The 15,816-nt window shown below is 34.0% G+C and overlaps 1 protein-coding gene across 1 annotated transcript in view; it reads left to right on the forward strand.

Moving 5' to 3' along the window:
* The first annotated feature begins 684 nt into the window (after window positions 1–684).
* Window positions 685–15,816, forward strand: part of Mp (collagen XV/XVIII-type protein multiplexin) — a 121,328-nt gene continuing 106,196 nt past the window's right edge. Inside the window, exon 1 of the mRNA XM_018451001.1 lies at window positions 685–879. Within this exon, the coding sequence (XP_018306503.1) occupies window positions 685–879 (195 nt within the window). The remainder of the gene's footprint in view (window positions 880–15,816) is intronic.

Here is a 15,816-nt window from a genome sequence, read left to right on the forward strand (position 1 = left end):
ATTCGACGCCAGAGAAGCCCGCTTGAGGGTTCTCGAAACGACGAGGACGCTTTCTTAAAATCTTTCGAGGCGTTGAAAGCGCCGGAAAATTCGCTCTAACGTGCCAACTCGAGAACGTGAGATTTTCACAAGACGTCATATGTAGGTTTTTCTCCTCACTACCATAAATCGCTCCGGGACGACGATTTCGAGAATCTTGTGCAATCATCGACGAATCCATCGAATCGTTCGTAAGTGCAACAAGGAAGTGATACCGGAAGACGTCGTCCCAGTGTATCGCATCGAGCGGTCTCTCAATTAAATTGCTTCGAAGAGGTGAGCGCGTCCCAAGCGACTTCAAGAATGACACACGAGAATTCGTCCGACACGTCGTCACCATCGCCGTCGTCGTCGATATTCGAATGCGAGGAAGTGATAAAGTTATAATGATCGCGCAAGACCGGCGCCGCGAGACGAAGAGAAATTATATTATTTATCCCCTTGAATTCCCCGCGTCCCTCTTGTCATAAAGAAAGAAAAAGAAGAGCTATTCATATACATAGAGATATATATACATAGATACATATATACGCATGTTTTCGGTCCATCCCGCGTCGGATGGATAGCGTTGTTTGTTGAGTGTAAATTTCTATATTATCGAACATTCGAACGAGTGATCGCGACGAACACTAATTCGTAGGAAAGATGGCGATGGTAATATCGCCCCGTAGCAAAATCGTGACACTGTCTTTGCTGATTGGTATCATCACCCTAGTGGCACTTATTATAACGGGCGTAATCGGCATCTGGAGCGGGAAGAGCGAGAAGACAAACGGCACGGGGACGAAGATGGTCAGCAGCAAACTCCAGCAAATCACCGGGTATGCCGCGATGCAACACGTGAGTAAACTTAATCGAATTCTGATAAGACACGACATCGAACGTTAGATGTTTGTTAACAGCATTAGTTCGACTTGTTTCTTTATATAAACAATCTTCATATAAATATATCAATCAATTGATGTCTCAAAAATATGACTTAACGAATCTACGTAATTTTATAAGATCTCTTATTTAAATCTACGTTCTATATTTGATAAAAATACGACCAAGAATTGTAATATTAAAATGTTTTTACGAAATGATAAAATCAGAAATATGAGTTATGCGGATTTTAATACTAAAATATAAGTTACAATTAGTAAATAGATAAAAATATAGTAAATATATAAATAATATATATCAACGTACCGTTATTTAAGATGGGATAATAGATGAATTTTTTTAACAGACTACAACTTTTATATAAAATAAATCAAGTGCCATTCTTAATTATTTTAAATTTGATGTATTTTAAATAATTCATTATTTAGAAAAATTTAAACTAAAAAAAAAACCAAGTGCTGTGAGTTCACCTTTTTAAAATATTCGAATCGGGTTTCCATGGTTATGCATTTTAAATGTGAATATATATTTATTCAATTTATCACACACACACACACACATATAATACACAGTTTGGCTCTTTTATTTAAAGAAAAATACGTAATAATATTTCATTTTCCATAAGTGTACATTACAAGAAAATTAATGTGTTAGTCAACATATTAATAATATAATATATTATATTATTATATATTATAATATATTATAATATATAATAAATTTAGTATATATCTATAGTATGTAATATCCAATGTATAATATATTTAGATATTATTTACTATATTGACTGAAATAACATACTAATTAACGTGTAATTTATTCTTCAGCATAAAATACATTACAATACTTCTCTTTAAATGAAAAAGCCTTAAAAGCTCGTTTCTTAATTCTGAGAGAGAGAAACTTGATTTCTTTTATATAAAACGCTTAAACTCTGCTTCGTAAGAATTTGCAGTCAAAGTTCCCGTTGAAATGGCTTTGGTGCAAAAATTTAAGTAATTGGTGTATTGAATATGTAGAATCCTATTTCTTATCACTAGAAAATATAAAATAATTGTTTCTTATAAATTGTAGCAATAATAATTTTTCAAAAATTACGAGAATTATTACAACAGAACATTTTTAAGAATTAAATTTCTGGAATACAAACAGATAATATAATCTGACTCCGTGGTTAATTTTAAGACTATCAAAATCTTAATTTAAGATACGTTGACATTTAACGCTAAAACTTCGAAAATTGCGAAAAAAGATGTGCGTTTAATTACATTCTACTAGTACGAAAGTTGCTTCATTCCTCCCCAAGGAATACTACAGTTCGCTTCACCAACTACGCCTATTACGGAGCGCTCTGCATAAAAGCCATCCAATTTTCGCGAAAAGATCGACTCGAAGTTCTTACGAATACAGCCAAGTCCTAATTTATATGTTTTTTTGCGATATCGTGTGCCGTGAAAGATTAATCGTACAAGCGGATGAAATAATACCGCATACCACAAGATATTTCTTGAAATTCATCCCCACTTTTCGATTCTCCTTCGACCTCTTTCCATAATTAAGTTAACATGCTCACATCCCGCTTGATTGGATGCACTTATCTGGAGATGCAATTTTCGACATTGCCGCTCTGCACGCGTGTATTATCGTCCAACATACCTATACGAGTACTCGCGCACGTGCATGCAGAGGAATGCTCTACGTCCTTACCACGCGCCAGGCGCTTTACGCTCATCTTCTCATGCATATTAATAATGTTCGATGTGAATCACGAATCGCTCGAGGTTCCTAAATCACTGGGCCTTGCGCTTGAGCAGCACAATGCCGTAAATAAACGAAATTAACGTCGCCATTATCGACCGTGCTGCGCCGGGAATAAATTATCCCCATCTGCATCAAAGAGTAACGAGGAAGTGCTGCAGGTTCGTCATTGTTTATTGAAAAAAGAGAAAACGGTACGCGGAAACAAGAATCGTCCGAGCCGCGCGAATATTCCGCGCGCATTAGGAACGACGGTTGTTTAATCCGTTTATCGACGTAATAACACGTCGTGACAGAAAACTTTTAAGTAGGTCTTATAATTTACATATTTAAGCCGCGGCGGTTACGTCATGAATAAAATTATACATTGATTTGCACAAATACACAGATACGTATTTGCATCCTCGAATCTGTTTCGCTCCCATTGCTTCGTTGATTTTCACGGGTTTGCATGCATATGTATTAATATTACACCATGTAAACTACGTCAGTATCATAGTTACGCCATGCCGAAAAAGTCTTATATACAGGGTGTTTCCAAATTAAATGGCAAAACTTCGGGAGCGTGTAGAGGAGTAAAAAACTAAGAAAAAAAGTCCTATAGACATATGCTCCTTTTTGCTTTGTTTCGCAGGAAATCACGAAAAAAGAAAAAAATATATTTAATTTATTATTTTAATTATTTTATTTATAAACTTTTTAATGAAGATTTTGTTCGAAATGTGCACCTCTTGCAGCAATACAAGCATTGCATCTGACTTGAAATCGGTTGTTTTCTTGTCGAATTGAAAATGATCCAGTCTCTCGCAATCTATTAAATGTCAACATAAACACTCTTCGGTTTGGCACTCTTCTGTTTGGAAATCGTCGTGCATATTCTCGCACCGCCTTTAAAGCATTACCGTTGCAGAAACCGTATACAAAAACCATATCAGCATATTCACTATTAGAATACGTACGCGGCATATTGCAAAAGACAAAATTCATCTACTGTTAAAGGCTTTCAAAGAGCGACTGACAAATTCATAACAGAAAGTGGAAAATGTAATCAAATATGTCGGTGCTAGATATGGTAAGAAATGTAAACATTTTTTTTCGATTTCTCTGAAACGGAGCAAAAACGAGCATATGTCTATAGGACTTTTTTTCTTAGTTTTTTACTCCTCTACACGCTCCCGAAGTTTTGCGATTTAATTTGGAAACACCCTGTATATCTATTGTTTGCATCCACCAATAGGAACGTAAAGCTGTTAAGACTCGTTAATATTGAAATATTTTATTTATGAATGAAACGTGTCGAAATTCGAGAAATTCGATACAACGCCAACTTGGTTAGCGATCGTAGTTATTCCATGCAACCATACGTTGCCGTATGAATTAAAAAGTCATATCAATCATTTGCTAATTAAAAATTCCTACTTGTTCGCGGCTACTTCTCGCAATTATCAAAGTTCCGGTCTACGAATCAGTGAATTATTCAACATCGCACTCGCGGTAATTAAAATTGAAAACGCGTCCCGCATTGGCGTATCGTTAATCAACGATAATCATACGAGGTGCGAATTTTATAACGAATGAATCAATTATTTTATCATGAAAGAAACGTCTAATGAAAAAAAAAAGAAGACGAAATATCTGCAACTTGAACTCGTTAGTTTAAATGAAATTTCCTGGATGTGCACGACGATTTAAGACATGAGGAAAAACCGTTTCACATAAATGTACGTTTCATGCTATCTTAATTCCCAAGACATTTATAGCGTCGCTTGTATGTTAATTAAATTTTCACCGTGAGAAAAATAAAAAAAAAGAATATCGTTAAACGTAATTTATTTACAGACAACTTTCACAAGTGCAAAAAGACCGTTGTTTGTATCATTGTGAAGAAAGCATTTTTAATCTTGTTTTTAATTGTCAAACCCCAGAATGACAAACAAAAAAAATCGATAAAATTTATTTTCGCTCTGGACTGACACTGATATATTTTATACACTTTTCACTCTTGTCACCCCGATCAAATTTCCTGTGGTATACTCTAGTTTCAGATATTTTCTCAATCAATGTGGACCCACGAAATGTTGGATATTTATCTTCGGGAATAGAAAGAGCGCGCGAAAAATGCTAGGCGTGGATATAATGTACCTATTTTTATGTATGATTATCGGTAAAAAAAGGAAGTACACTCAAAACAAAACATAAAAGTGTCAACTATATAGATGACAAAATTATTTTGTGGACTGACCTAAAAAAAAAACAACTGTTCTATCTTCTGCTCATTTTTGCTGTTTTTGTTGCGAAAATAGCAATACATCTCTTTTAAAGATAACAAAATGGTGAAATACTGATTGTAAATAATTTCGACAGCCACGTAATCTCTAGTGAATGCCATCTATTTTTTTAATTAAAATATAAAAGTATAACTATAAAAAAGTGAAATAATAAATGTAAAGGAAAAGGAAGGACATATTTATTTTGGCGAAAAGAACAATAGAATTCTATTTCATCTTGATATATTGTACATACAATAGAAAAAGTGATAACTATGAAGGTTGCAACTATACAAGTTTTAATAACAATTAATGTAGCTGAATAAACAGTTTTATAGTTGCAACAACTATAAAATAGTTTATTCAATTACCATATATAAATTCTATATACCATAAAACTTGCATAGTCGCCACTTTTATGGTTGTTATCACTACGTTTTTCTCTGAGTATGGATCTGGTTCTGAATGCGAAAAGTAATATATATCCTTGCTGGTACATTTCTAACGGCACTACAAGACAAAGTGCGATTACAGGCTAAAGTGCTCAGAGGATACAAGCGAACACGAATCGAGGATTTCAGTGAGATTGACGGTAAACATGTGTGCGACCACACGGTGACTGGCTATTTTCGAGAAGTCCACTTGAGCTCGGACGTGCAAGTAGCTCAAGAAATTGGCCTTGCAAATTTCTTCGAGGGACGGCAACGGATAATCTAAACTGCTTTAAAAGATGATACGCAATCTATATGTACATCTCAAAATGCCGATTTTACTGCAACAACATTTTTTTTATATTTAAACGATACTATAATAAAATATTTTAAACTTCCTATTGATTAAGAGCGTAATTATAAAATAATTATCATAATTTGAAGGATTCTTAATACTTTATCCCAGCTCAAGTAACTCACGAATCTTTTCTCTTAAGTTTCAAGATAATCCGGGATTCCGTTACTTAATGTCAAAAGTTGAAAAGTTAGAAGCACTGAGAACAAACATAAGCTGCACAGTTTTATAATGAGCAGCTCTTTCCAACAACAGTTTCTTTCCACGCTAACAAACAAGTAATAAATGCCGCGATGAGCACCGATATGTGTTCGTAACGTAATACTGCCTGAATCTGACCAAAACGTTCAGAGGACAAATCGTTTCCGACATAGAAATGGTCACGAAAATCTTGGTGATATCAGTCAAGGCACTGAGAAGGAATAGGTAATCCAAATCTCTTTAGGAATCCCATGCAGTCAGGTAGACGATATATTCACGTTCTTGCAAACATTACGGAGGTCTCTCATGCCAGAGAACAACTAAATCTTGCGGTACGTAGCGAGAAGCGCTTCTTTTTTCTTCTTTTTGTTTTCATCGTCAAAATGTCCCGAGAAATTTGTCTACCTTAAATACGGCACGGAATATCGTCACGTTTAAACACAAACTTGATAAATTACCGCGTAGAATTACTCGTAGAACGCTATCTTTCTCAAACACAAACTCAACATGCGGACCGCGAAACAATAATATCAACGACGTAAGAGTAAACAAAAACGATATTGAAAGAATATATACTTTTTATCACCTTCTTTCTCAAAAAATCGTTTGGTCCATTTTTCTCGTAATTTGACATAATACAATTATGATAAGAGAAAAATTGATTAATATGTAAATAACTCAACACCCAAAAAAAATATTCTGCCATTTAGCGGTTCCGTGTTAATGTCAGAGAATTTTCCATTTATATATGACCTCAAGAGGATACTCTACAAAATAAAAGAATTTCGTATAACCTTAAAGTACTGGATTTAGGATTGCGATTCTCTCAATACTAGAAGAAGGTTTTGTATGTACTGACGTGTACGCGTACTGTAGAACATAAATGACAAACCTCTTCTAACAAGTAAGCGTGCCGCTAGTATTTTGTGTATCCTTTTATTTCAAAAGGCTATTCGAGTTATTATAATAGAATTTTCTATAGAGAAATTTATTTTTGATCGTAGTTCATATGTCCTCATTTTTATAGATGAATATAGATATGTTATAAATTAAATCTGATTAATGTAAGATTAATGTAAGATTTTTTTGCTTAGAGGAAATGCTAAGAGGAATTCCCCGCTTATCGGTAGAATATTTTTTTTGGTGAAAGAGAGCAATTTTGCTTAAAAATTAAAAAATTTAGCTAAATACAAATCGGAAAATAATTTTGCTAGATCATCAAAATAATTAAATATGACGAGAAAATTAATTGCTAGAATATCAAAATATTTTATAGCATTGCTTATCATGTTTAAGATTCCTACAAAATTATTTTGATGGTCTAAAATTATTTTCAGATCTGTATCTAGCTAAATTTTTAGATTCTTCAGCAAAATTGCTTTTTCCGTGAACAAATAAACGAAGAAAGCCGTATTCAATCAAAGCAGACCTTGGTGGCGAATAATGTTTTTACGTAAATTTCACAATTTCTAATATAATATCTTTATTTTTATTATTTTTTATTATCTAATGAAGACTGCTAAGTATAGTCGAAACGTCATTGTCTAAATTATTAGAAAACAAATTTTTTATTGCTACTTAAATTTATCATCTTTAATTTCGTTCATTCTTGGCTGTTGTCTTCTTATATTGCTTTGCAATTTCCAGTTTATGCGAATATTATTAGGCATCAAAATCCCCTTTGCTCGAATAAGGTTCTCTTCGTTTATTTGTAATATACTTTAAGCTTCACCAATGTTACAGTTAAATGTTTATACATTTCACAAACTGCGTAACGCGTATATGCTAAGCCATGAACTTAATAGCGACTTAAGTAATTATAACTTTTAGGAATTTAAAATAACTCTTAGAGATTCTTGTTGAGAAGCCGTCGATAATATCAAAATAAACTCTGACTTAACAATAAACGCTCTCAATATGGATACCCTCGGGTTCGCGATGGCTTGGAAAATCTCACTCGAAGCCAAAGTAAGGCACATTTACGAGGTACTAAATGGCCGACGGTAGAAGGAATTCTGATATACCGCGGAATCGTCCTTTCGTAATCCAAATCTCCTTAGAGAAACGAAATGGAACTTTCCATAAAATATATTTCCTCTTCCCTAGGAACATTCACCGTCGAATCTTATATAACTTACTGTCGGCAAGTTTATATTGCGCGCACCAAGTCATCGCTAATCGTAATTGCAAGAACCATAAGAGATTACACGTTGACATTTCCTTAAATCGATTAATATCCATGTATATCCAAGTATAATTAATTGTTTTACAAAACAATTAACTTCATTGATTTTATAAATACCTTAACATTTCTAAATATTTTTGTATAAAAGAAAATCAGAATAGATATACGTATTTCTGCAGCTATACACTGAAAAAGCAATTTTGTTGAGGAATTTAAAAATTTAGTTAGGTACAGATCCGAAAATAATTGGCTAGATCAAAATAATTTTGCAGGAATCTTAAGCATGATAAGTAATGCTGCAAAATGTTTTGATATTCTAGCAACCAATTTTGTTGTCTTACCTAATTGTTTCGATGGTCCAACAAAATTATTTTCCAGATTTGTAGCCAGCTAAATTTTTAGATTCTTCAGCAAAATTGCTCTTTCAGTGTACACGAAAAGAACGGATATCTTTTGTTGAAATATTTAATTTAGTTAGATACAGATCTGAAAATAAATTTATTGGATCGTCAAAACATAATTAGATAAGGATGTTCAAAATGGTAGCTATAAAATGTCGAAACTTCTTGCAGCATTATTGTCATATTTGAGCATCCTATATAATTATTTTCAGATCTATATCTATAAACTAAATTTTTAAATACTTTAGTAAAATTATTCTTTCCGTGCACCTATATATTTAAACTCGCAATATCATAACTGTTTATAGGTAGAATTATATAGGTTTCTATAGGTAGAATATAATTTAAGGTTTATTTCGCAGCTTTTGAGAGGCAAAATAACATCTCGAATCTTGAGATCTGTCGAAGACTGCGAAATTGACTTATCTCTCAACGGCAACATGCCGGTTAATTCCACAGATGATTCGGTAACGATGTTATTTGAGCTTGAGATGATTTTATCCACGCCGCGGTACGTCCCCGGTGAAAACAGCATTGCTAGATCACGAAGACGACGATGTAACATTCCCACATCGCTTCGGTCGGAAATACTAAACCGCGCGGGCGAGAAATGTTGGATATCAGACGCGGCTTGTCGGCGGCGAAACGATGCGCGCGAAGCCGAGGCGTTCTGAAAGGTATTTCGACAGGAACGGATGGCTATGCGGCCTGCCAACGTCCATTGAATTTCAAGCGAGTCCGTTTACCGAGCTAAAGAGAGATGGAGAGAATGGGCGGGGGGAGAAAGAGAGAGAGAGAGAGAGAGAGAGAGAGAGAAAGAGATGGAGTGAAAGAGGTATAGAGAGAGCGGAGATCACGTCCTCGCAAGTACCCTCCGCAACCGAGTGAAGAATCGACCCGCTGCTAACTTCGATTTATTTCCTTCCCGCTGGCGTCCATCTATCTTTTATCGCATTTTTAATTCGATCCCTCGCTATCTCATAACCGAATTAGACACAACGGCGACTACGCGTCAAGAAATGGCGATCTCGATCTGCGATGCTTTATTCTTTGTATGTTGTTAGAAACGGGTCAATAACTTCGTAATATATAGAAGTCTATCTTTTTATTTGTTTGCTGAAGCCATTCTGCCACATTTAGTGTGCGATAAAAATCATATACAAATGTCATTTCCTTACTTCAAAAGTGATATAACTCAAAAATGTAATTTTCAACTTATTATCATGAATGAGTTAGGTAAATATTACTCTAGCAATCATCAAGAGTAAACCAACTTAACTTCACAGTCCGTTCACTAAATAGCATTTGTGTCGTTCTTAAGGTTTCCAAAGAAACCATAATATTGTATATTCTACTAGAGTGAGACATTTTGAGTTGTTTTTTTGTAAAAATGAGAATTTTTTACGGAGAACATTTAAAGTTAAGACAGTTTTAGTGATAGCGTAGTTTGAAAAAGAAATTGTTTCGTTTTGAATTTAATCATCTTAATTGATTAAGGTAAATATAAACTGGTAATATTTTTTAAGTTGTCACTTTTGATGAATTATTTCTAGATTTATTATAATTTTGTAGAACATCAAAATCGTTTTAGCCAATAACTTTCTATTAAATTAAAAACGATTCTCTTTAAAAAAAAAACTTATAATGTGTGCTTTGATATCTGACACAAAAATCATTTAAATATACTCTCTAAAAATGAATCAGTAACTTCATGCTACACTTAACTGATGTGATCATCAGTGAATTTTTCAATAATAATATATTGATTTACTTTTAGAGAGTATATTGATGTACTATTCCAACATCTAATTTTAGCCATAATTGACGTTTCTTGTATGTACTTACAATTAGTTACTTTCAAAGTGTCACTTTCAAAGTATAGGAATGATATAAAATGTCATGTGTCATCAAGTATGCAACATAAGCATTTTTCAATGTTTCTGTTTACAATCAAGAATATTATTTTTTATTTATTTAAATTATCGCAGATATTCTTATTGCATACTGCATATTATCTTACAATAAATGTGACTACCAATTTCATTTTTTACCATGAATTCATTAGATGTTAGTGATTTAGTATAATACTATATAGAAAACTGTATTCACAATGCAAGCCACTGTTAAAGCGCGGTCTTGTTCAACGAGATCGCGAAGACAGGATGTAAAGATTGAGCGTTAAAATAAACGGTTGTTCCGCAGTTAACTTTTGTAACTATCCCTTTATTCTGCATTAGAACTCATAAAACTTTCGGAGCCCGCCAAGTTCCTCTTCCATCTCTGATAGCTTCCCATGTAGCGTTGCGGCAAGCGGAACTTTAAAGAGCGCTTTTAACTAACTCCGAAAAATCGAATTACGGTACAAAAACTCGATGCCACTCTACGTGTTTCCAAAGTTTCGGCAAAATCATCGGGTTTTGCTGACGCTTTTTTCCGCCACGCGATTCCTACTGGGAAGATTTTTCTGCGCTCCCTGAAAACTTGGCGAGTAAAATAGAGTGTTTTAGGATTACGTCCTGTGTATACCCACGAGAAAGTCATCACGAAACCGGTGAATTACATCGCATTCTTGACATTAAGCTTGAAAAACTTGCGGCGTATCCTAAAGCAAATTAAAAGCTAGCCCTGGATTTAAAATTTCTTTAGGAAGTGCCCACATGGGAGATGTATTTCATGTAGGAAATATGAGAGCTCATTATGACACAGTATCTAAACTTTTCATATAAGATTACCTCAAATAGTTGGCCAACGTCTAAAGAGAAAGCAATTATTTTGTAAACTGACCTAAAAATAACCGTCCTGTGATCTACTTATTTCTATTCTTTCCGCTGCATAAATGAAATGCATTTCTTTTAAAGACAATAAAATAGAAGTAGATTGTAGATATAATTAAATGAGAGAAATCCTATATTCGATTAAAGCGGACCTTATGTGTATTTCTTATATTCTCCTTTAGCCCTTTTTATAACAGTGTTTTCTAATCCGTGTTCTCTCTCTCTCTCTCTCTCTCTCTCTCTCTCTCTCTCTCTCTCATCCGCATGTAATTTTGTAGTCGCTAGATAATTTTTAACAAAGAGTGACGCTTCCTCTCAATCTCTAAACGTGATTACGAACTGTTATATGTCAAAGGGGCAATGGTAACCTAATTTTTCGAGTTATAAATAACATTTTATTATTTTTAACTATCATGTGTATCAAAATGTAAATTAATCCATTTTTGTAGTTAGTTTCAAAGTAAACAGCGTCCATGCTAACATTTATACTTATAACAATTAATAAATTTAATTTAATTCAATTTTAATATATTTTTTTGAGTTAGATTAGTTAATTCTATTGTTTTAATTAAATTCTATAGAAATGATTAAAAATAACTAAAAGTGAATATAATTTGATATAATGAAATAGTGTCAAGCAACAAGCTAAATAAAAGCCTTAAAATTACATACACAAATGTATTTCAGATATATCTATACCTATATATTTATGAAATATACGAGTACAACGCGATAAATATTTCAATCGATATGCTAATCGCTCGAATTCTGTAAAAAGCAAATCCTTTGGCATATCCCGACATATCAGGGTATACGTACAGTGGTTTTCGATTTCCGAACGAAAAAAATTACTTCCGGACAAGTATCCGGTAAAGCTTCAACACGACAAATCCCCAAAACGCACGCGGGATTGATTACGACGGCTTTTCCAGCGTTGATTCGCCTGCTGAATTTTTTATATTCGGTAACATTATTTATTTCGCAAAATCTCTCACCGTTCTATAGACGCACACAGTGCAATGTGCGTCTGGTGGCGTCATGACAGCAGTGGTACTTCAATGCAGTATTCAAACCGGCCGAGATATCGTTGACCCGCATCCCTAGGCGATACATATCGCGGCCAACGTCGTGGAAGCTGTGAATCTGCAGCATCTGCGCTTGTGCGCCTCCTCCGCAAAGTGCGGCATAATTTGCAAACGAAGAGAAACGGCGTGACTTTGTCGCCTAAAACTGTGTTTAATACACAAGCTGCAAATACAACCGAACGAATAGATCCACGGTGACGTATATACATGTACGAGGATTTAGGACAAGTTGGTTCATTCGGTCGCGTTTACTATTGCTCTCTATTCGCGTAACATCGGCATCCAGAACATTCCAGAAAATTTATCGCTGATACAAACACTCCATGATGTCTGAATTTCTGGATATTCCGTTAATGTCATAATTGTCTTTAATTATAGATTATACACGAAAGAAAATGTGTTATATAAGTTATTATATAGAAATTGTTAGTCGTTTCAGAAAAAAAATCAATTAAATAATAAATATGATATCTTAATGATAAATATAAATCAAAACTTATATATTAAAAATATAAAGTATATATCATTTTTATTACTTTCTCTTAGATGATGCAAACACCTGTAAATATATGGAAAAAGCGATTTTGCTGGAAGATCAAAAATTTTGCTGGATAGCTATCTGATAATTTATAATTATCTTGATAAAGGTGACAATGCAGAAATGTTCCTCTCATTACGTCGTCGAGTCATATTGAAACACATATTAAAACTTGTTGCATCTGAGTTGCCACCGACTAACCTATCGACCAACGAACGAAAGACCCTAAAAGAACCTTGTCACTTGAGATTTCTATTAAATTCTTTTAATTAATCTCTTTGGATACCTTGATGTTCGCTCGCTTTAAAAGAACACGAACAAGGTTTCTCTTTTCGAGGATCGCTAGTCAAGTGACTCGAAACTCGAGGGTAAAACTCCTTTTTATCGACGTAAGTGGTAATCAAAAGAAGGTTTATAGTCACTAACGGGAAGGTAGAAACTGCTATGTTGTGCGTCTTAAATATCGAGAATGGTCGCATTCAAATAGTGAAGTGAAAAAGTACATACAAAAAAACTAAAAGAATATATTTCACATCGAGAAAATCATTTCAAACTTAACTCTGGGGCTTTTATTTGAAAATCTAGCTCTCATTTCGAGCATCTCTTAAGTAATTGATCAAATATCATATAAACGCGCAATGATACTCTCTAAAAGCGAATCAGTGACTTCAATGCTATATTTATAATTGATATAATCATTAATAAATATTACATTAATAATCATTAATAAATAAATTTATTGTTACATGTTAATGCATTTCAATCTGCAGAAAATTAGATCATCTAAAAGTGAATTAATGTATTGTTACTTGAAAAACAGTAAATATTCGCTGATGATTACATCAATTATAAATATAGAACTGAAGTCTGTAATAATACACCGATTCACTTTTAGAGAGTAGATATTCACGTATTATACTTATTTGTAAATTATTCTTATAATATATCGAAAAACGGTTTTTCTGAAGTATCTAAAAATTTAGCTAGATATAAATCTGAAAATAATTTTGTTGTATCATTAAAATAATTATGTAGTACGCTAATTATTTTGATATTCCAAACAAAATTATTTTCAAATCTGTATCTAGTTAAATTTTTAGATACTTTAGCAAAATCGTTCTTTCCGTATACACGTACTGCGCATACCGCATTGAAGAAAGAAACGCATATATGCATAATATCCATCATATACTGTAAGTATATTCTGTATAATACGCAAATACGTGTCTATCATCATGCGTATAATTACTTATTACGGATCTATGGTTCATCGCACGACGTTCAAATGAGCGCACCGCCCAATGCAATTACACCAAAGCGTAGCCACATAGTGAGGTATCGAAGCAGAGAGGACGAGCTGTGGAAGCGAGACGAACAAGAGACACGGAGAGCCGTACAAACGCTATTCGCAAATTCGGTTCCGCTCACACGGCTGGGACTATACCAGAATCTGGTTGTAAATTCAAACACGTACGTCTATATTGATCGTATGAAATATATCTCTTTGATCGTGCTTGGAAATCCGCTATCGATACGAGTTTGTGAATCTTAACGCAAAAATAAACTCTTCCATAACATTTAACTACATAAGAATTTTTACGCGAGAATTTTTCGTATTAATTCACGAGTGAGCGATCGGGCGATAAATGTATTTAGGACATCCGACGCTTGCCTTAATTGTGCGCAAATGTTGCAACGCTGTATATACCACTTATTCAAATAGCGTTTCGTCGCGCGAATGGCGGACATGTTGACACTGGTTAGTACCTCGGTTAGTACGATGCGCCCGCAAACCAAGAGACCAACTGTTCTATTCACTACTAGAATTACTGTCCATCTACGAATTTACAAGAGCGGAAGATCCGATCTACTAAGCTATCATCAACGCAGTAATGGTCCTTGAGCCGCGCTTACACTCGCATGTACACGATAATGTGTAATAATAACAAGATTCCCCCCTCCCTCTTTCTCTCTCTACTTATCTATCTATCTATCTATCTATTTGTCTATCCATCTCTATCTTTATCAGAGAGAACATGCTTCGCAACAATAATAACAAGACATAACTGCTCCATAAACCAACATCGCCAACGTACTTCCTAAGAAGTAGTTGCAAAAGAAACTTAAGATGACAAACTGTTTGTAAGAACAAAATCATAGTCACAACTCAATTTAAAAAGAATGCGTTTTCGTATGTGTGTTCGTGGTTTTTAAAAGATATTCTAATAAATATCTGCAGACTATATCCACAACCTTGGCTATATAAATATAAAGCATCCTCAATCTGTTGCATTTTCTTGGAAAAGATGATAATAAAAATCAAAGGACCGACAAAATAAGAAAATTGTTATAAAAGTATTATTTTTCAGTAGAAGTTTTTAATTTATCTTTCATTTAGTATAGTCAATGGGGGGGGGCGGGGTATACTTTATTTATACTTATAGCCACAACAGTACATATACACTCTAAAAAATAGCGGTGTGAAAATTCACCACATCTATGTGGTTAAATAATTTGGTGTGAATTTTAACACCAAGATATGGTGAATCTGTCACACGACAAATGCGATGTCAAATTTTGATACGGCATTGTTTGTTTTCGCACCGTGCAATGTAACTGCGTGACTTCAAAGAACCAATTACTACAGCGTTTGAGATTACATTAGTTCGTGTCTTTTGTCTGACGTTCGCGTCAAATCGCCCATACATCTTTAACGTCGAGAGAATACGGAAAACGCGGAATAGGAAAGTGTGTGAATTTTCGTCATCCTCGGCATTTTCATGTCAAGTTAACGGTATTCTTGATAATCAGTGTGTTCGCAATGTAGTGTCGAAAAAGCGTTTGACATAATCGATTGTAATAATGCTTAAGGTTAAATACCTTAACGTGAAAAAATT

Source organism: Mycetomoellerius zeteki, unplaced genomic scaffold, assembly GCF_001594055.1.
Source record: "Mycetomoellerius zeteki isolate Tzet28-1 unplaced genomic scaffold, Tzet1.0 scaffold31, whole genome shotgun sequence".
In the NCBI taxonomy this organism is placed as follows: Eukaryota; Metazoa; Arthropoda; class Insecta; order Hymenoptera; family Formicidae; genus Mycetomoellerius; species Mycetomoellerius zeteki.